The sequence below is a fragment of the Nelusetta ayraudi genome, unplaced genomic scaffold (assembly GCF_046127955.1).
Source record: "Nelusetta ayraudi isolate G7.1 ecotype Tasmania unplaced genomic scaffold, CSIRO-AGI_Nayr_v1 ptg000012l, whole genome shotgun sequence".
In the NCBI taxonomy this organism is placed as follows: Eukaryota; Metazoa; Chordata; class Actinopteri; order Tetraodontiformes; family Monacanthidae; genus Nelusetta; species Nelusetta ayraudi.
The window spans coordinates 170,352-185,000 of record NW_027466062.1 but is presented as its reverse complement, the minus strand read 5'-3'; the positions used below and the strand labels follow the sequence as shown (position 1 = coordinate 185,000).

Genomic DNA, 14,649 nt, shown 5'->3' with positions numbered 1-14,649 from the left:
TTTGGGTTAACCGGGGGTGGAAAAGAGGAGTAACCGCTCGATAACAGAGGACTGCGTGAAGCCGGCAGAGTGTCTGGTCGGCTCAGACTGAGATGTGTTTCCCTATCAGCAGACAGTCAGAGCGTGGAGGTGTTCAGATAACATTTCCCAGTATGGCTCGGTTAAGTGTGTCTCACCACCCAGAGGGTCCGGTCAACCGTTTGAGCTGCTCATCAGTCGGTTTTTTCCTCCCTTTATTCCTCTTTAGGGACAGTAAAGGCGGACGGAAAACCGATGGACAAGTCCAGGTTAGCGCTGAAGACCTCTGGCCTTCAGCGCTCCTCCTCCGATGCTGGCAAGGACCACAAAAACACCAACGTCGGCGGAGAGCAGCGGAAACCTCCCTCGGGCCTGGTGAGACCCTCCACGGGTGGAAACTTCGGCTTCAAGAAGCCGACCGCCGCGGCCGCCGGCAATGGCACCAACAATTCCGCTGCGCCCGCCGTCGCGGGTACAGGTGGCAGCGGCATACCCTGCGGCCCCACAGCTGCCGGAAAGATTCCCAAGACATCTGGTATTCCTGTCAAACCAGGCGGCGGCGGCGGCGGCGGCGGCGGCGGCGGCGGCGGACGCAAGACAAGTCTGGATGTTTCCAACAGCGACCAAAGCGGCTTTCTGTCTACGAGTGCCAGGACGTCCCTCCAATACCGCTCCCTGCCCCGCCCTGCCAAGACCAGCACCCTGACTCTGACCCGGCCCAGCTCTGCTCGCCCCATGAGCACCACCGTGGACGCGTCCTCGGGCTCTATCAAAGCCTCCGCCGCTGGCGCATCGCAGGCGTCCAAGCTGAAGGAACCCGCCTCGGGCCTCAGCGCCGGAGCGGGGTTGAGTAAAACGATGACGGGTCGAGGGATCCCCAGTCCGAGTCCGGTCAACCAGACGGACAGGGAGAAGGAGAAGGAGAGGGCCAAGGCCAAGGCGGTGGTGTCCGACTCGGAATGTGGGAACGGCCCCGTGAAGGGCGGCCACACTCAGACCCACTCAGAACATGGGGGGAAGCTGCAGGGTTTGAGACCCCCAAGCAGTGGCAAGTGTTTGGACCTGCCCTCCCCCAACACGTCAAGGTAAAGTCATTAAAGAAAAATACCCACATGCAAGTTTTCTGAAGGTCGAGTGTGTCACGTTTGGAGATTCTGAGAAGAAACAGAGACATCTGGTGGTTACATTTTAGATTGCACAGATAACTGGGAGCGAGACCCTTGTTGCTCTGTGTATATTCTTATATACAGTATAAATAAAAATCCTTCTATGGGTAGGAAAACCAAATTCATTTTATTGTACTGCGAGTATCCACTTTTATCAACGTATTTACGGGCAGTATTTTCTGCTTTTACGATAGAAAAATAATAAATCAGGCCAAATTCTACACACTGGAAACTTAACTCTGGTAAGAAGTGCGGTTTTCTAAGAATTTTTCAATCTTTGGCCTCAGGGTGTCTGGAGTGCGCAGCCTGGCCAAACCTCCTTCCATGGCCCAGCTCGACAAGCTCAACTCCAACAGCTTAGAGGCGGGAATTCACAACTCCCTGCCACCCAAGATCCCCCCCTACTCCAAACTCCAGGACCTGGCCGGCTCTGTGGGTAGCCCGGGCGGCCCCTGCCTGACCCCCAGCCCTGTCCTACTGCTCAGTGCGAACTCATCGGCCCGTTTCCTGACCTCGGCCAATGGTCTGGGGCCCAGGCAGGTCTCCTCGCTCGGAGTTGAGGGAAGCGGCGGGAACACTTCCCCGCTGCTCCACCCGCGCCTGTCGGGCCTCCATCGCAGCATGGAGTCGCTCCCACTTCAGATGAGTCTGGCCCAAGAGCCCCAGGAGAGGGGGAGGGAGAAGTTGGTGAGAGGTTACACCACCATGGAGCCCCGAGACCAAGACAGACACGAGGACAGAGGCCCGGCGACCAGCTGGAGCTCTGGAACTAAAGCTTCTCTGTCTCTGATTGACAGGTGAGACTGTTAATAATTAATAACAAACCTTCCCCTGTCGCAACAAACGGCACACGCTGTACAAACAAAGCCTTTTGTCATTCTCATTTTCTAATGGTGATATGCAGCGCCACCTCCTAGACACCAGCGGTGCTGCCAAAACAGTATTCAATGTTGAGGGAAGGTCTCTGATCCGGTGAAACACGGCCTGTCAAATGTCATATAAATGTACAGTACATGTAAGAATTCCAGCAACAGAAAGGAACTGTTGAACACTTGGGGTTCTGAAGCCTGAACAAAACAGAATCAAATTCTTGATTCGTTTTCAGTTTAACTTGTGGACGATGTGTAAGAAGATATGTATGAGCCCATGTGATCGACTTAGAACACTACCTACACGTGCACACACTGAAGGGTTTCTATGAAAGTTGTACCACGGGTCCATTATCACTGTTGAAGCAGTCTCGCCCAGACGACTGAAGACATAATTACTGGCTGGCACCATCTGTGTGCCAGTCCTCACTGTGCCTCTTTGTGCCCGCCGCCTGTTCCTGAGGGTTTAATAACTCCTGCTGCAGCGGCTCAATTACACTGTCGTTTCATCTCCGCAGTTCTCACAGAGACAGAAACACGCTGCCAAAGAAAGGTTTGAGGTAAGTTGATGCACACACACACACACACACACACACACACACACACACACACACACACACACATCATGCAAGGATTCCACTAATAGGATCTTTAGTGAGTGACAGATCGGGTTAATCTTCTCTCTTTTCGGAAATATTTCTTTAATCCCCTTCAGAGGTTCATATCCTCCTATTTCCACTCATTTCAAAATAATTTCATGATTTAACTCTGTTTATCCTTCTGACCCCCCCACTACTTACTAGTTATGAATGGGGTAATCAGATTGGTATTTTATCAACGGCATTTTTCGTTTAAAAAAAAAAAAACATTTTTACAACGATAGCAACAAAGATGATGAAATGTCAAAACAAAAAAATGTAACTTTAAATTAATGTTTGAGCCGGTCTCTTCACGTGTGCTGAGTCATCACGTTGACAGGCGCTCAAAGCAATGCGTCTTTGATCCTCTTTTCACACCTGCATGTTACACAGCTGTGTGATGATGTGCCTCCAATGCCTCTTTCCGTCTCACGTGTCTTTCGCCTCTTCTACCTTTGCAGTTTCAACGGCGGCCCGACTGCGGAGGAGGAGGTGAAGGATAAAGGAGAGAGGAGGCACTCGCACTCCATCCTGAGCATGACCGACTCGCTGACGCTGCCGCTGCTGTCCTCACCCACCTCCCTGCCCCGCACCTCCAAGACTCACATGGGTGAATAGCTTTTTTTTTTCTTCTTCTTCCCATTCTGTTCCGCGCCACATACGTGTTTGATCTAACGCAGGGTTCAGCGACCTTTTCGAACCTGGGAGCTACTTTAAGTGCGCTGAATCCGAAATAACAAACTCTCTCAGGTGGCCTTGCGTTAATATGTGATTATTAATGAGACTGATCTATGTGAAGACAATGATCATGTGAAATCTCAATTCTTGAATTAACTCAAATTATTGAGATATTGAGTATCTCAGTAAGTATCAACAATGGCTTAACAAAGTTGGATACAATAGAATTTTAGATGGAGCTCAATGAGTTGTGCTATTTATAGAGCAGGCCTACAAACTACTTATGCGGTCCTTTGGTGCCCGCAGCCACCATGTTGGTGTCCCCTGATCTAAGGTGTAATGCTCTTCACCTGCTATATTCAAGTAAACCGAGGCCCGCGAGGAGATTGTAAAACATAAGCAAGCCTTTATTTTATTAATTTTATTTATTAATTTCTTTGTAAAAGTTAAAAATGCCAACATGTTTCTGCCATGTTGGTCTTCTTCAATGCAGATAACAGATACTTAAAGAAGGATGGCTGAAACATGTTGGCATCTTTAACTTTTACAAAGCCGTGATCAAATAAAGGGTTTTTTATATTTTTCAATCTTCTTGAGTGCCTCGTTTTGTTCCTTTAAATTCATTCATTCATTTAAATTCCCAAGCAGCGGCACTCAATGCACTTGTGTCTTGACCCTTCTTCTCCTGGTTGTCCTCCCAGTACCCAGCCCAGTGGGGGCGCCTCCTCGGATGACTCGCTCCAACAGCATCCCCACACAAGACGCCTCCATGGAGCTGTACGGAGCGTCACCGCTGGGCAGCACGCTGTCGCTGGCCGAGCGGCCCCGCAGCATGGGCATGGTACGGTCGGGCTCCTTCAGGGACAAGGATTCTGACGAGAGTGAGTGACCCCCCCCCACCCCCCACCCCTCCAAATGGCAGAAAAGTGCTTCAGCTGGTGTCTCTGCTGGGAAACCCAGTCGGGACAGTTCTTGACACTGTGTTGCTTGTGTCTTTCAGTCCACGGCTCCGTCCTCTCCCTGGTGTCTAACGCCTCGTCCTGCTACTCCTCGGTGAGTCTGAGCGGCATGCAGACCCAGGTACAGCTACAGCTCAGCATGTGATTATGGGCCCGAGGCTGTGCGAGTGTGTGTGTGTGTGTGTGTGTGTGTGTGTGTGTGTGTGTGCGCTCTGGGGTGTTTGTACAGTTCAACTCCCCCCTCGTTCTTCAACCAAGACAGTCGTCCAACTGTCCCACTCCTCCCCCACCAAAAAAACAACAACTTTCTGGCCCGTTTTTTGTCTTTTCTCCTTCTGTCTCCTCTAACGTCTTGACTTTTATCCCTGCTGCTTTTCCAAAGGCTGAGGAAAGGATTCAAGGAGAGGCAAGTACCGTCCTTTGCCTCGCCTCCCTTCCCTTCGCTTCACCCCGTCCCTCCCTCCTTTTTCTGTCACTCTCATCCCTGCAGTTTGTGGGAGAAGCATGCCATGCAGTCATCATCACCCAAACTACATTTGCATCAGCCATGTTTTGTAAGCCTTGCCAATGTTGCTTTTGGCTTAGTGTCACCTTTCTCCTTACAGCAAATCCGCAAACTCCGAAGGGAGCTGGAATCGTCTCAGGAGAAGGTGTCCAGTCTGACCACACAGCTGTCAGCAAACGTATGTATTTTTTTGTTTTGTTTTGTTTTGGGGCTACGATGAAAATGCAGATTTTCTTTTTTTTGTTAGCTTTTTTTGTTTCTTGCTGCTGCTGGCCTTGTGTCTGAACTGCTCGGCAGTGGAAGGAAGCTGTGCCTCTCCAGCCCGCCAGTCTTTTCCTCCCTGCCTTCACCTCCTTTAGCGGTCAGAGCCGCGTCAAAGTCATGTCGTCATAAATCAATATCCCCCCATGCACCGTTTTTTTTTTTTTTTTTTTTGTTTCCATGTGAGGCACGAACAGCGTTAACCTCCTGCCGAACGTCCCCGTAAGGCACTTAGCCTCCCTGCACGCAGGTGCTTTGACCCTTTATGTGTCCTCTGCAAGGTCGTTTCTCCCATGTTCAAACTCAAGTCCACGTACGCGCCCTAAATGTTCACTTTTGTTTTGCATTTCCTCGCGACTGCAGCATTGGGGATAAGCAGAAAAGATTTCATACTGCAGAACCAGCGCGGCTGTGTGCTGGATTAATTACCGGGCTGCACCATCTTATTTTCCTGCGTGAACAAATATTCTGTGCAGACGAGAAGGAAAAGTCATTTTGCTTCCCTGCTCGGCTTAAGTGTGTGTGAGAGAGATTAGAGTTTTCCAGGCGACGCCCCATTCAGCCTTTGTGAGCTGTTCAGCCTTTTTAGCGCGCTGTGTGCATGTGACACGGGAAGAGGAAAAAAATCATCTTCTAAGTTTAGCCATGGACTCCGTGGGTCTGTATTGAAATATTGTGCGTTGAAAACCTTTTTTCAAACTTTCGACTTCAATCTTTTAGTCCCGCGTTTAATATTTTTTGATCTTTCATTTCTCATTGCGGACTCCAGTGATACGACCGCACAAAATTAGCAAAAACATTCCCTTGCCGCAGCCTCCTGCAAACGCTCTAAAACCGAATCCTTGCTGTACCCTCCACGTGCTTGGGAAGTGCCCCAAAACAAAAAAATCAGCTGAAAGACGGTATTGAGGCTGGAAGCGACACCTGGCTGCGTGCGGGGTTCCGCCACCAGTGTGCGAGAGGAATCAGTCAGGTGTCAAAACTGTGCTTTATGTCTGTTTTTCAAAAACCATAAACGGGCAAAAGTGAAGGATGGAATGTTCTTATTTCTGCAGCGTTCACTGGCAGGATGGAGGCACATTGTCAAGTAAAAGCCACAGTCAAGTGGCTTTTGTATCACTATGGGGGCCTTTTAACCGTACAGAAAAGGAAATATTGTAACTTGTCCTTTACTTTTATTATTTTTATTTTTTCACACAGGCAAACCTTGTGGCTGCCTTTGAGCAAAGTTTGGCCTTGATGACAACTCGACTACAGAGTCTCTCAATGACCCAAGAGCAGAAGGTAAGAAAACACACACACACACGCACACACACACACACACACACACACACACACACACACACACACACACACTGGCCTGAATAACAGCTGCATTCCGCCGTCGTGTCCGTCTCCTGAGCCGTCTGCCAGGAGCGGCAGCAGCGCTGTGCTAACTCACAGCCAGACGACTTTGATGGCAGGCTGTGGTGAGGAGCTGAATGTAGGTTAGAGGCCCAAGCTGCCTCAGCCCCACAGGACGACTTGAAGTGAGAAGAAAGTCGAGGGAAAGAAAGAAAAAACAAGAAGCGCGAAACCCTTTAACTTGGGGCGGCGCCGTGCGGTCGGCCTTCACAGGCGCTCACATCAAACATCGCATTCCTGCATTCTTCACCTTGTGCTGGTGTTATATGGTGCCAGTGAATTGATCAGCGCCCGGGGCAGTGTTCAGTGTGCATGCATAAATGTGAGGAGTGTCTCTCTCAGCGCTTCATGGCCTGCTGCTCCCGGTGAAAGGCCCGTCTAGACCCCCGCCCCCCTTCCCCCACCCTCCAGGAAAAAGAAAGAGGGGAGAAAAAAAAAAAAAAGGCCCCTTTGTTGTTTGTGCCAGCGCACTGACCTGTGCAGCGGAACCCGGAGCGCAGCCTCTTTAACCTTGAGGTGGATCGACTTGAACACACCAGCAGCTGCACAGAGGGGCTGTGTTGTCCCCAATCTCTATCTTTTTGGACGCTGGAGATCACGAGGTGGACCTTGTCCAGGGGATTATATCAGCTCATTATGTGGATTTAAGTTACAGCGATGGGACAAAACAACCCATAATAGTACCGCTGCCAACAGATGCAATACGTCAAATTTGTTGATCAGGGGTGTATACTTCCTCTAAAGTATTCCTCTCCATCCTCTCCATCAGTAGAACAGGTGGTGGAATTTCAGGTGTTGCATTTTCCAAATGTTCAATATCATTTCTTTCAAGTCTATTTTTTTTATATATATATATATATATATATATATATACATATTATAATATATAGTAATAGTGAAAATGATTAGGAAAAATGAATGAAATCTAACACATTTAAATTGCTGTTGTGATTCACTTTGACATAGTTGAATTGAAGCTTTGTTAAAGTGTTTTCTGTGCAAGATTTTGAATAGAATAATTTCACAAATACTTTTGCAGCATATTGACATGAATGATTTACATCCACGTCAATATGCCCCCCCCGCCCCCCTCTTGTCCCCTGCTGATCATGTTTGTTTTCTTGGAGGATGATCTTTAGAACGCTGCCATATCAAAGATCAAATCTTGCACAGACATCACACTGACGTGTCATGAAATGTTTCCAGGACTCAGAGTTGTTGGACCTGAGGGAAACCATAGATGCTCTGAGGACCAAGAATGAGGAGGCCCAGGCCGTCATACATGGAGCCTTGAACAACCCTGAAAATCCCAAAGGTTTGTCGCTTTCCCAGGACATCTGTGCACTTTTTTTTCCCCCTTTGTCTCTTTATAATTTCCCCTTTTGATGTCTCTCTTTCTAAACAGACCTGCGGATCCGACGCCAGAACTCCTGTGAGAGCATCTCCAGTCTGAACAGTCTGACCAGTATGTCCAGCATGGGCAGCCTGAAGGATCAGGATGCCAAGAAGAAGAAGAAGAAGAGCTGGGTAAGTGAGTCAGGGATGGACTCGTTGATCATCACGACTCCTCTGTCCACACTTCAATAGTTCTGACCGGTCAACAGCCAGCGTCACCAATCTCCTCTCCCTCTGTGTTGCTGTTCTGTTACATTTCTGTTAGCTCGCTGAGGTGAGTCAAGCAATCCACTGTCGTTTACAGCATGACAGACCACCTCAGGCTGCTTTGCAGTCCTCCACCTCTGCTCATTGGCCACTTAAACTACTTCCTCACCTGTGAATGGCAGGGATAAATGGACAGCCGTAACAATTGTGGCGGCAATCAGCAGACTCTGTGTTCCATGACAAGTGTTACCACCCCAGCCTGAGAATAGTGCTGCCCTCTTTGTTGGAATTCTTCCTTATGTGTTCCTTGTTTTGGTGTTTTCTTTGTCCTTCGGTGGAACCTCTGTTTTTTTTTTGTTTTTTTTTGCAGCCGCATCCACAATCCTCTGCTGCAGAGAATTCAACCAACTAACTTTGACGCTTTTCTAGAAGATAGCTGAAAGATTTAACATGTCCCCCTATTGAGAGATGTTTGTTTGCTTTCTTTCAAATGCGCATCTGTGAAAGCCTCGTGTCATCCTACATGAACATAAAGTCTTGACATTTCTCTGCTTCAGTTCTATCCTGCCGGTGTTTTAGCCTCAACCTCCTAAAATGATTGATTTGTTTTTGCCACATAGCGATCCGCCAGAATGAAAAGTCCATATCTACTGTCTACAGACAAAATGCATTTCTCAACATGTCAAACCGTCCCTTTAAGATTTTGCGTGTCACTAATTATCAGACCTAAAACTTTTCTTCCCCAACCGCTCTCCATAGTCAGCAAGCAATCCACTAAATGCCGGGTTTGCCTTCTTCTCTCCGTAGCTGAGGAGCTCCTTCAACAAGGCATTCAGCATTAAGAAAGGCGCCAAAACTTACTCGGACATCGAGGAGATCGCCACGCCCGACTCATCTGCTCCCAACTCCCCGAAGATGCCTCACGAGGGGCTGGAAGCGGGAGAGAACCAGTCCTCGGAGCTCAAGAGCTCGGCCTCCGCCACCTCCTCCGTGTGAGTGCACCAACACCGCTCCACCTCTGCTCTCAATCTCCCCGCCCGTCCGCTCAGGTCTCACCTGTGCACCTTGCGTCTGCCCTGCAGGATCATGGAGAGCACGGAGGAGGGAGACAACGAGGAGACGGCGGTGTCAGAGCTGCGCTCGGAGCTCTGGCTCAAGGAGAGAGAGCTGACGGACATCCGACTGGAGGCGCTGAGCTCTGCCCACCAGCTGGAGCAGCTCAGAGAGAACATGAACAACATGCACGTACGTTCCGGCCCTCATTCTTTGCATTTCTCCTGCAGTCACATTGCGCTTCTTTCACGTCACATATTCATGTGATGCTCATCTAAAGGTGAAGAGTGTCATATTTGGAGATTTTGAGAAGAAACAGCAACATCAAGTGGTTACTTTTTAGATTGCAGCGCTCATCCGCTCACCCTCCCTCTCCCAAGGTCGCCAGTGAACTACGGTGGCCGCAAAAACCTAGATACCTCGTCCACCTTCTCCTTCGGTGGTTTATTTAAGGGGCGTAAATACGCAACACGCTGTCAGGCCACCTGGATTGTCCTCACTGGGCAAGACTCTTACTAATCCATGTATAATCTTATATAGATAAATGAAATCAGTCTATGGGTAGGAAAACCAAATTACTTTTATTGTACTGTGAGTATCCTCTTTTCTTAATGTATTTGTTGAACTATGTTAAGCTTGTACGTATATACAAATCGTAAATCAGGTCAAATCTTGCACACTGGACATCTAAGTGCCTGTCCCCTGCCCAAATCAGTCCATAGTTGAGAACCTGAAGGCTGAGAACGACCACCTGAAGACAGGAAGTCAGCTCCAGCTGAACGCCTGCGGTCCCACCTCCTCCACCTCGCAGCCCTCAGGCCTGTCCTCCCTCCTGGGCCCGACTGTCCGCCAGCCGATGGGAATGTCCCTCACCAAGTCCTTCAGCCTCAGTCTCAACGGCTGCAAAGAACCGGGTGAGCGGACTCTTTTGTCTACTTGTTTAAGAGGCTGTTTACGTGCCAAAAGGATGTCTCATCTCACGTATGCCGTGTCTTTTGTTGCCTTATTCTCGCAGACGTGTCGCAAGCCGACACGCTGAGTGTGTCTTCCCTGCCGGATGAGGCGTGTGCACGGGTCCTGGTTCGCATCACCGACCACACGGAGGTGAATGCACTGAAAACCATCATCATTATAATAAGTGGTCATAAAGAATTACATTTGTTAGGGCACCTTTCAAGACAATCAAAGTTGCCTTGCAGAAACAATTAAAATACAAAATAGTACAGAAAGCATACAACATGTTCCAGCTTATAATGTCTTTGTGTAAAGGGCAGATTGTTCTTACGGCTCCCTTTCATTGAGGAGTTGGGAATGTTGTTGCTTATTTGCTATGTTTTAACTCAATGAATGAAATAAAAATTGTAATTAAATAGATCATCTAACGGCAGTAAAAAAAACAAACAAACAAACAAACAACTCTCACTCCTCCTCTTCTCTTGCGGCACTGCAGGGTAGTAAACACCAGCAGGAGTTCTACTTGGGCTCAGTGTTGATCAGCGCCAGAACCGACTGGGTCTGTCTTGACTCCCTTATAGCGAAAACCTTCAAGGTGAGTCACTGCCCGTGTCCTCTCCACCCCGAGGGCAAAGCTTGGATCGTTCATTTTGCCCTCTTTTTTAACGTTTGCCAGGATTACCTCACACAAGTGGACCCGACTGCTAGCTTGGGCCTGTCCTGTGATTCGCTGCACGCCTATCAGCTGACCCAGGGAGGCCAGAGGGTGATGGGAGGGGAGGCGCCTCAGGCCGCGCCTCACCGCTGCCTTGGTGCTTCTTCACCTCGGATATTTGTCAGCTTGAAAGGTCAGTGACTGCGCAGCCTCACATGAGTTGATGAGTTGTGCCAACAATTGTCTACCACAGTTCAACTGGACTTCGTTTTGACCTCATGCATTACACTCAGAGACAGACATGTCTTTTTGGCAGACAGAATTAAAATATTCAATTCCAGGATGGTCACATATATGCAAGAATCAGCTCATAACTGCTCCAAGAGAGGAAAATAATATGCAGGTTTATTTCATTCCAAACCCAAATAACCAAAACTGTGGCTGGTGGTTCTGGTATCTGAGAGGAGTGAGTTAGGAAATAAATATTGAGAATTATGTCTCTGCTTGGATCAGATTCAGACACCCTTCAGTAGAAAAGATGATTTTTTTTTTTTTTTTTAAATAGATCAAATCATCATCTTGTTCCATTTCATTACTTAGGCTTTTGATTCCTGTGACAACACATACAACTGGGCTGAACACTTCTCTCCTTTATCTCTCCCATGCTTCGACCTCCTTCCAGGTTTAAGAGAAAAATGCGTTGACTCACTTGTGTTTGAGACGATGATTCCCAAACCAATGATGCAACACTACATCAGCCTGCTACTGAAGCACAGACGTTTGGTCCTGTCGGGCCCCAGCGGGACTGGGAAGACCTACCTGGCCCAGCGTCTGGCCCGCTACCTCCTCGGACGGAACCGGATCGACTCGTCCGAGGGCGACCACGAGGGCTGCGTCCAAGGTCGCACCAGCGCCGTCACCTTCAACATGCATCATCAGTCGCAGAAGGTGACGACAACCGTGTTCAACCTTCACGTTTTTTGGGGTTTTTTTTTACATTTCTGCCCCGTTTGTGATACAATGTTAAAGATTCCCGTCTTCTCTTGCGCTGGCAGGAGCTGCAGCTGTACCTCTCCGATGTGGCCAACCAGATCGACAGGGAGAGCGGAGGAGAGCTGCCGCTGGTTGTGATCATCGACGACATCAGCGACCCGGCTGCCATCAGCGAGCTGGTGAACGGAGCGCTGACCTGCAAGTACCACAAGTGGTGAGTCTCTGACAACGGAGCGGAGCCTTTGACTTGTGAGCTTGAGAGACACTCAGTGTGTGACATTGGGTTTCCCTGTGTCTCAGTCCCTACATCATTGGAACCACCAACCAACCGGTGAGGATGTTGTCCAACCACGGGCTGCACCTCAGCTTCAGGTGAGAAAACCCTCCCACTCCTCCCGTGGCTACACTTTTAAAACAGCCCAAGGTGCAGTGTTGATTCAATGCAACACGACTCGCCCCCCCTTGACTCCAGGATGGTCACGTTCTCCAACAATGTGGAACCTGCCAACGGGTTCCTGCTGAGGTACCTGCACAGGAAAGCTGTGGAAGCCCACCAGGAAACAGAGCAGGACTCTGCACACCTCAAGGCCCTTCTCCATGTCCTGGACTGGGTGCCTCAGCTCTGGTACCACCTCCACGCTTTCCTGGAGAAGCACGGCACGTCAGACTTTCTCATAGGTGAGCGCACCAAGGTGAGAAACGGGAGAGCTGGAGCTGGGTGGTCGACTGACTCGACTCTGGTCTCGCCTCCAACAGGTCCTTGCTTCTTCCTGTCGTGTCCTGTATCCGTGGCAGAGTTCAGGCAGTGGTTCATCGACTTGTGGAACCACTCCATCATACCGTACCTGCAGGAGGGAGCCAAAGATGGCATCAAGGTAGACGCACTCCCTATATTAGCCATAATGCCGTGAGCCATGATCTCTTCAGTTGCTTTAACGTTAGCCTGCAACGTATTGAATGCATCAGGTTCACGGACAGAAGGCTGTCTGGGAGGACCCGGTAGAGTGGGTCAGAGGGACCCTCCCTTGGCCCAGTGCACAGCAGGACCAGTCCCGCCTCTTCCACCTACCTCCGCCCAGCATCGGCCCGCTGACTGAGGAGAAGAAGGCCCCTAAAGACACACCACCACCACCCAGCACTTTGGAGTCAGACCCCCTGGTGAGCAAGGCAGTCCGTTGCCATGAGCTCGAGGTGCTGAGAAAAAAAAAAAGGCATGAAATCTGAGATGTGTGTGTGTGTGTGTGTCCACCCCCTACCCCCCTCCCCCTAGATGGCCATGCTGCTGAAGCTCCAGGAGTCGGCCAACTACATCGAGTCTCCGGAGCGTGAGGGCTGTCTGGACCCCACCCTGCAGGCGACGCTCTGACAGGGCTCACAGTTGAGCTGTGGAGCCACAGTGCAGCCCTGACAAGACTGTAAAGACTCAGTAATTGCCTCTGTGCTCTGTCAGTAAACATGAAGCTAAGTGTAAAGAAAATCTACAGATAAGAGTGAATATGGACAAAAGGGTTTTCCTCTCTGTCCTGTTTCAACTGCTAACATGGAAAACTGTGATAATCGCGCAAGGAGAAAAGATGTTTCCCTTCCCTGTTGCCTGGTTCAGACGGGATGCTTATAAATCTGCAAGTGCATGGTAATCTGAATTATATGATGCAAAAATATTACCTATAGTCCTTTTGATCAAGATCTTTCTTACTTTCTTTGCTTGTGACAGCCATGTTTCATCACTTTACAATTGATTCCCGTTTCTTCCTTTTTAAAAGTTGAATTACTACTCAGCTACAGCCAGTAATGCACTTTATTTTATAACTTTGGTAATTGGTTCCAAGGAGGCCGCTCCGTGATCAAACATGTCCCCCCCCCCCCAAAAAAAAAAAATAGTGGACATGTCGTATAGTGTGTCTGTAATTCCTCTGTAATTCCTCTAGATGGCAGCATCTCCCTTGTCCAGCCTCAACGCTCTTGGTTAGCTTGCTGGATCAACCCAAGGTGCTCACAACACAGACTGTAACACAACTTTAACGTGGTCTTGAATGTCTTCTCTTTTTTTTTTTGCTACCACCATTGTGTCATTATTGGATCAAATATCACAAGCTGTGAGGCTGTAGGAGTAACATGCATGGGTCATTAAAGATTTCGTGTGAGTTGTAAGGTCAGTCTATCAAAAAAACAAACAAAAAAACACACACACACACACACACACCTTAAGGTCAGTGGGTTCAGTAGCCACTGCATTTACTCCAATACTATTATAACCACAGAGATAGACAATGCATTGTCAACAGAGAGAGAAAAAACAAAACAAAACAAAAAAAACCTTGCTTGCTTGTCATCGTCTGCCAAAATGGCTCTACTGTATCTGGCAACACTTGCATATATCTCGTACGTAGATATAGGCTATGGGCGTCTTGGGTGAACACGCACATCTCTCGTTCAACGCAGAGATGGTTTTGGAAGTCTTGATTTTGTAGGATTTTGTACACCGTCTGTGTTCAGCGACTGCAGTGTTGTCTGACTTGCCATCGCACCGTAGTCTGTCGTGTCATCCTGCAACCAACAACAAAGACAAACTGCCATCAAGCGATATGAACTGTTCAATTCAGTGTGTTGAATTTTATACCTTGGAAAACATGTTTGGTTTGTTTTTTTGTTTTTGTTTTTCTGTAACTGTCTGGAGCAGTTTCCAACTTTTAGATTATTTTAAAGGCAACTATGAGAGAGGGCTTGAAGTCAGAGGGGCTGGAAAACAGATGTGGCTCTCTGCTTTTGCTTTACTTGTTTGCACATATGTACAGAATGTGAGCACGAGATTTCAGAGTATTAATTGCTCACACGTTCTCGTGGCATCGCAAGAAAATAAAATGACGTGTAAGGGGAGAAGCTGTCTGTAATAG

At 48.6% G+C, this 14,649-nt stretch overlaps 1 protein-coding gene across 4 annotated transcripts in view; it reads left to right on the top strand.

The window, feature by feature from the left end:
- nav1a (neuron navigator 1a) overlaps positions 1-13,612 on the top strand; it is a 68,960-nt gene extending 55,348 nt beyond the window's left edge. For 2 of the 4 annotated variants that reach the window (XM_076022536.1, XM_076022533.1), the window contains exons 7-29: positions 248-1,103; positions 1,472-1,981; positions 2,572-2,613; positions 3,153-3,301; positions 4,071-4,250; positions 4,370-4,449; positions 4,934-5,011; positions 6,295-6,378; positions 7,705-7,813; positions 7,904-8,025; positions 8,908-9,092; positions 9,183-9,345; positions 9,869-10,067; positions 10,169-10,257; positions 10,604-10,702; positions 10,784-10,955; positions 11,445-11,710; positions 11,818-11,969; positions 12,056-12,127; positions 12,228-12,433; positions 12,512-12,630; positions 12,722-12,913; positions 13,026-13,612. In XM_076022536.1, coding sequence (XP_075878651.1) covers positions 248-1,103; positions 1,472-1,981; positions 2,572-2,613; positions 3,153-3,301; positions 4,071-4,250; positions 4,370-4,449; positions 4,934-5,011; positions 6,295-6,378; positions 7,705-7,813; positions 7,904-8,025; positions 8,908-9,092; positions 9,183-9,345; positions 9,869-10,067; positions 10,169-10,257; positions 10,604-10,702; positions 10,784-10,955; positions 11,445-11,710; positions 11,818-11,969; positions 12,056-12,127; positions 12,228-12,433; positions 12,512-12,630; positions 12,722-12,913; positions 13,026-13,121 — 4,220 coding nt within the window. In that variant the 3' untranslated portion in view covers positions 13,122-13,612. Of the gene's footprint in view, positions 1-247; positions 1,104-1,471; positions 1,982-2,571; positions 2,614-3,152; positions 3,302-4,070; positions 4,251-4,369; positions 4,450-4,710; positions 4,735-4,933; positions 5,012-6,294; positions 6,379-7,704; positions 7,814-7,903; positions 8,026-8,907; positions 9,093-9,182; positions 9,346-9,868; positions 10,068-10,168; positions 10,258-10,603; positions 10,703-10,783; positions 10,956-11,444; positions 11,711-11,817; positions 11,970-12,055; positions 12,128-12,227; positions 12,434-12,511; positions 12,631-12,721; positions 12,914-13,025 lie in introns of all 4 variants that reach the window. The other 2 variants (XM_076022534.1, XM_076022535.1) reach the window with 2 other exon arrangements.
- The last annotated feature ends 1,037 nt before the right edge of the window (positions 13,613-14,649 follow it).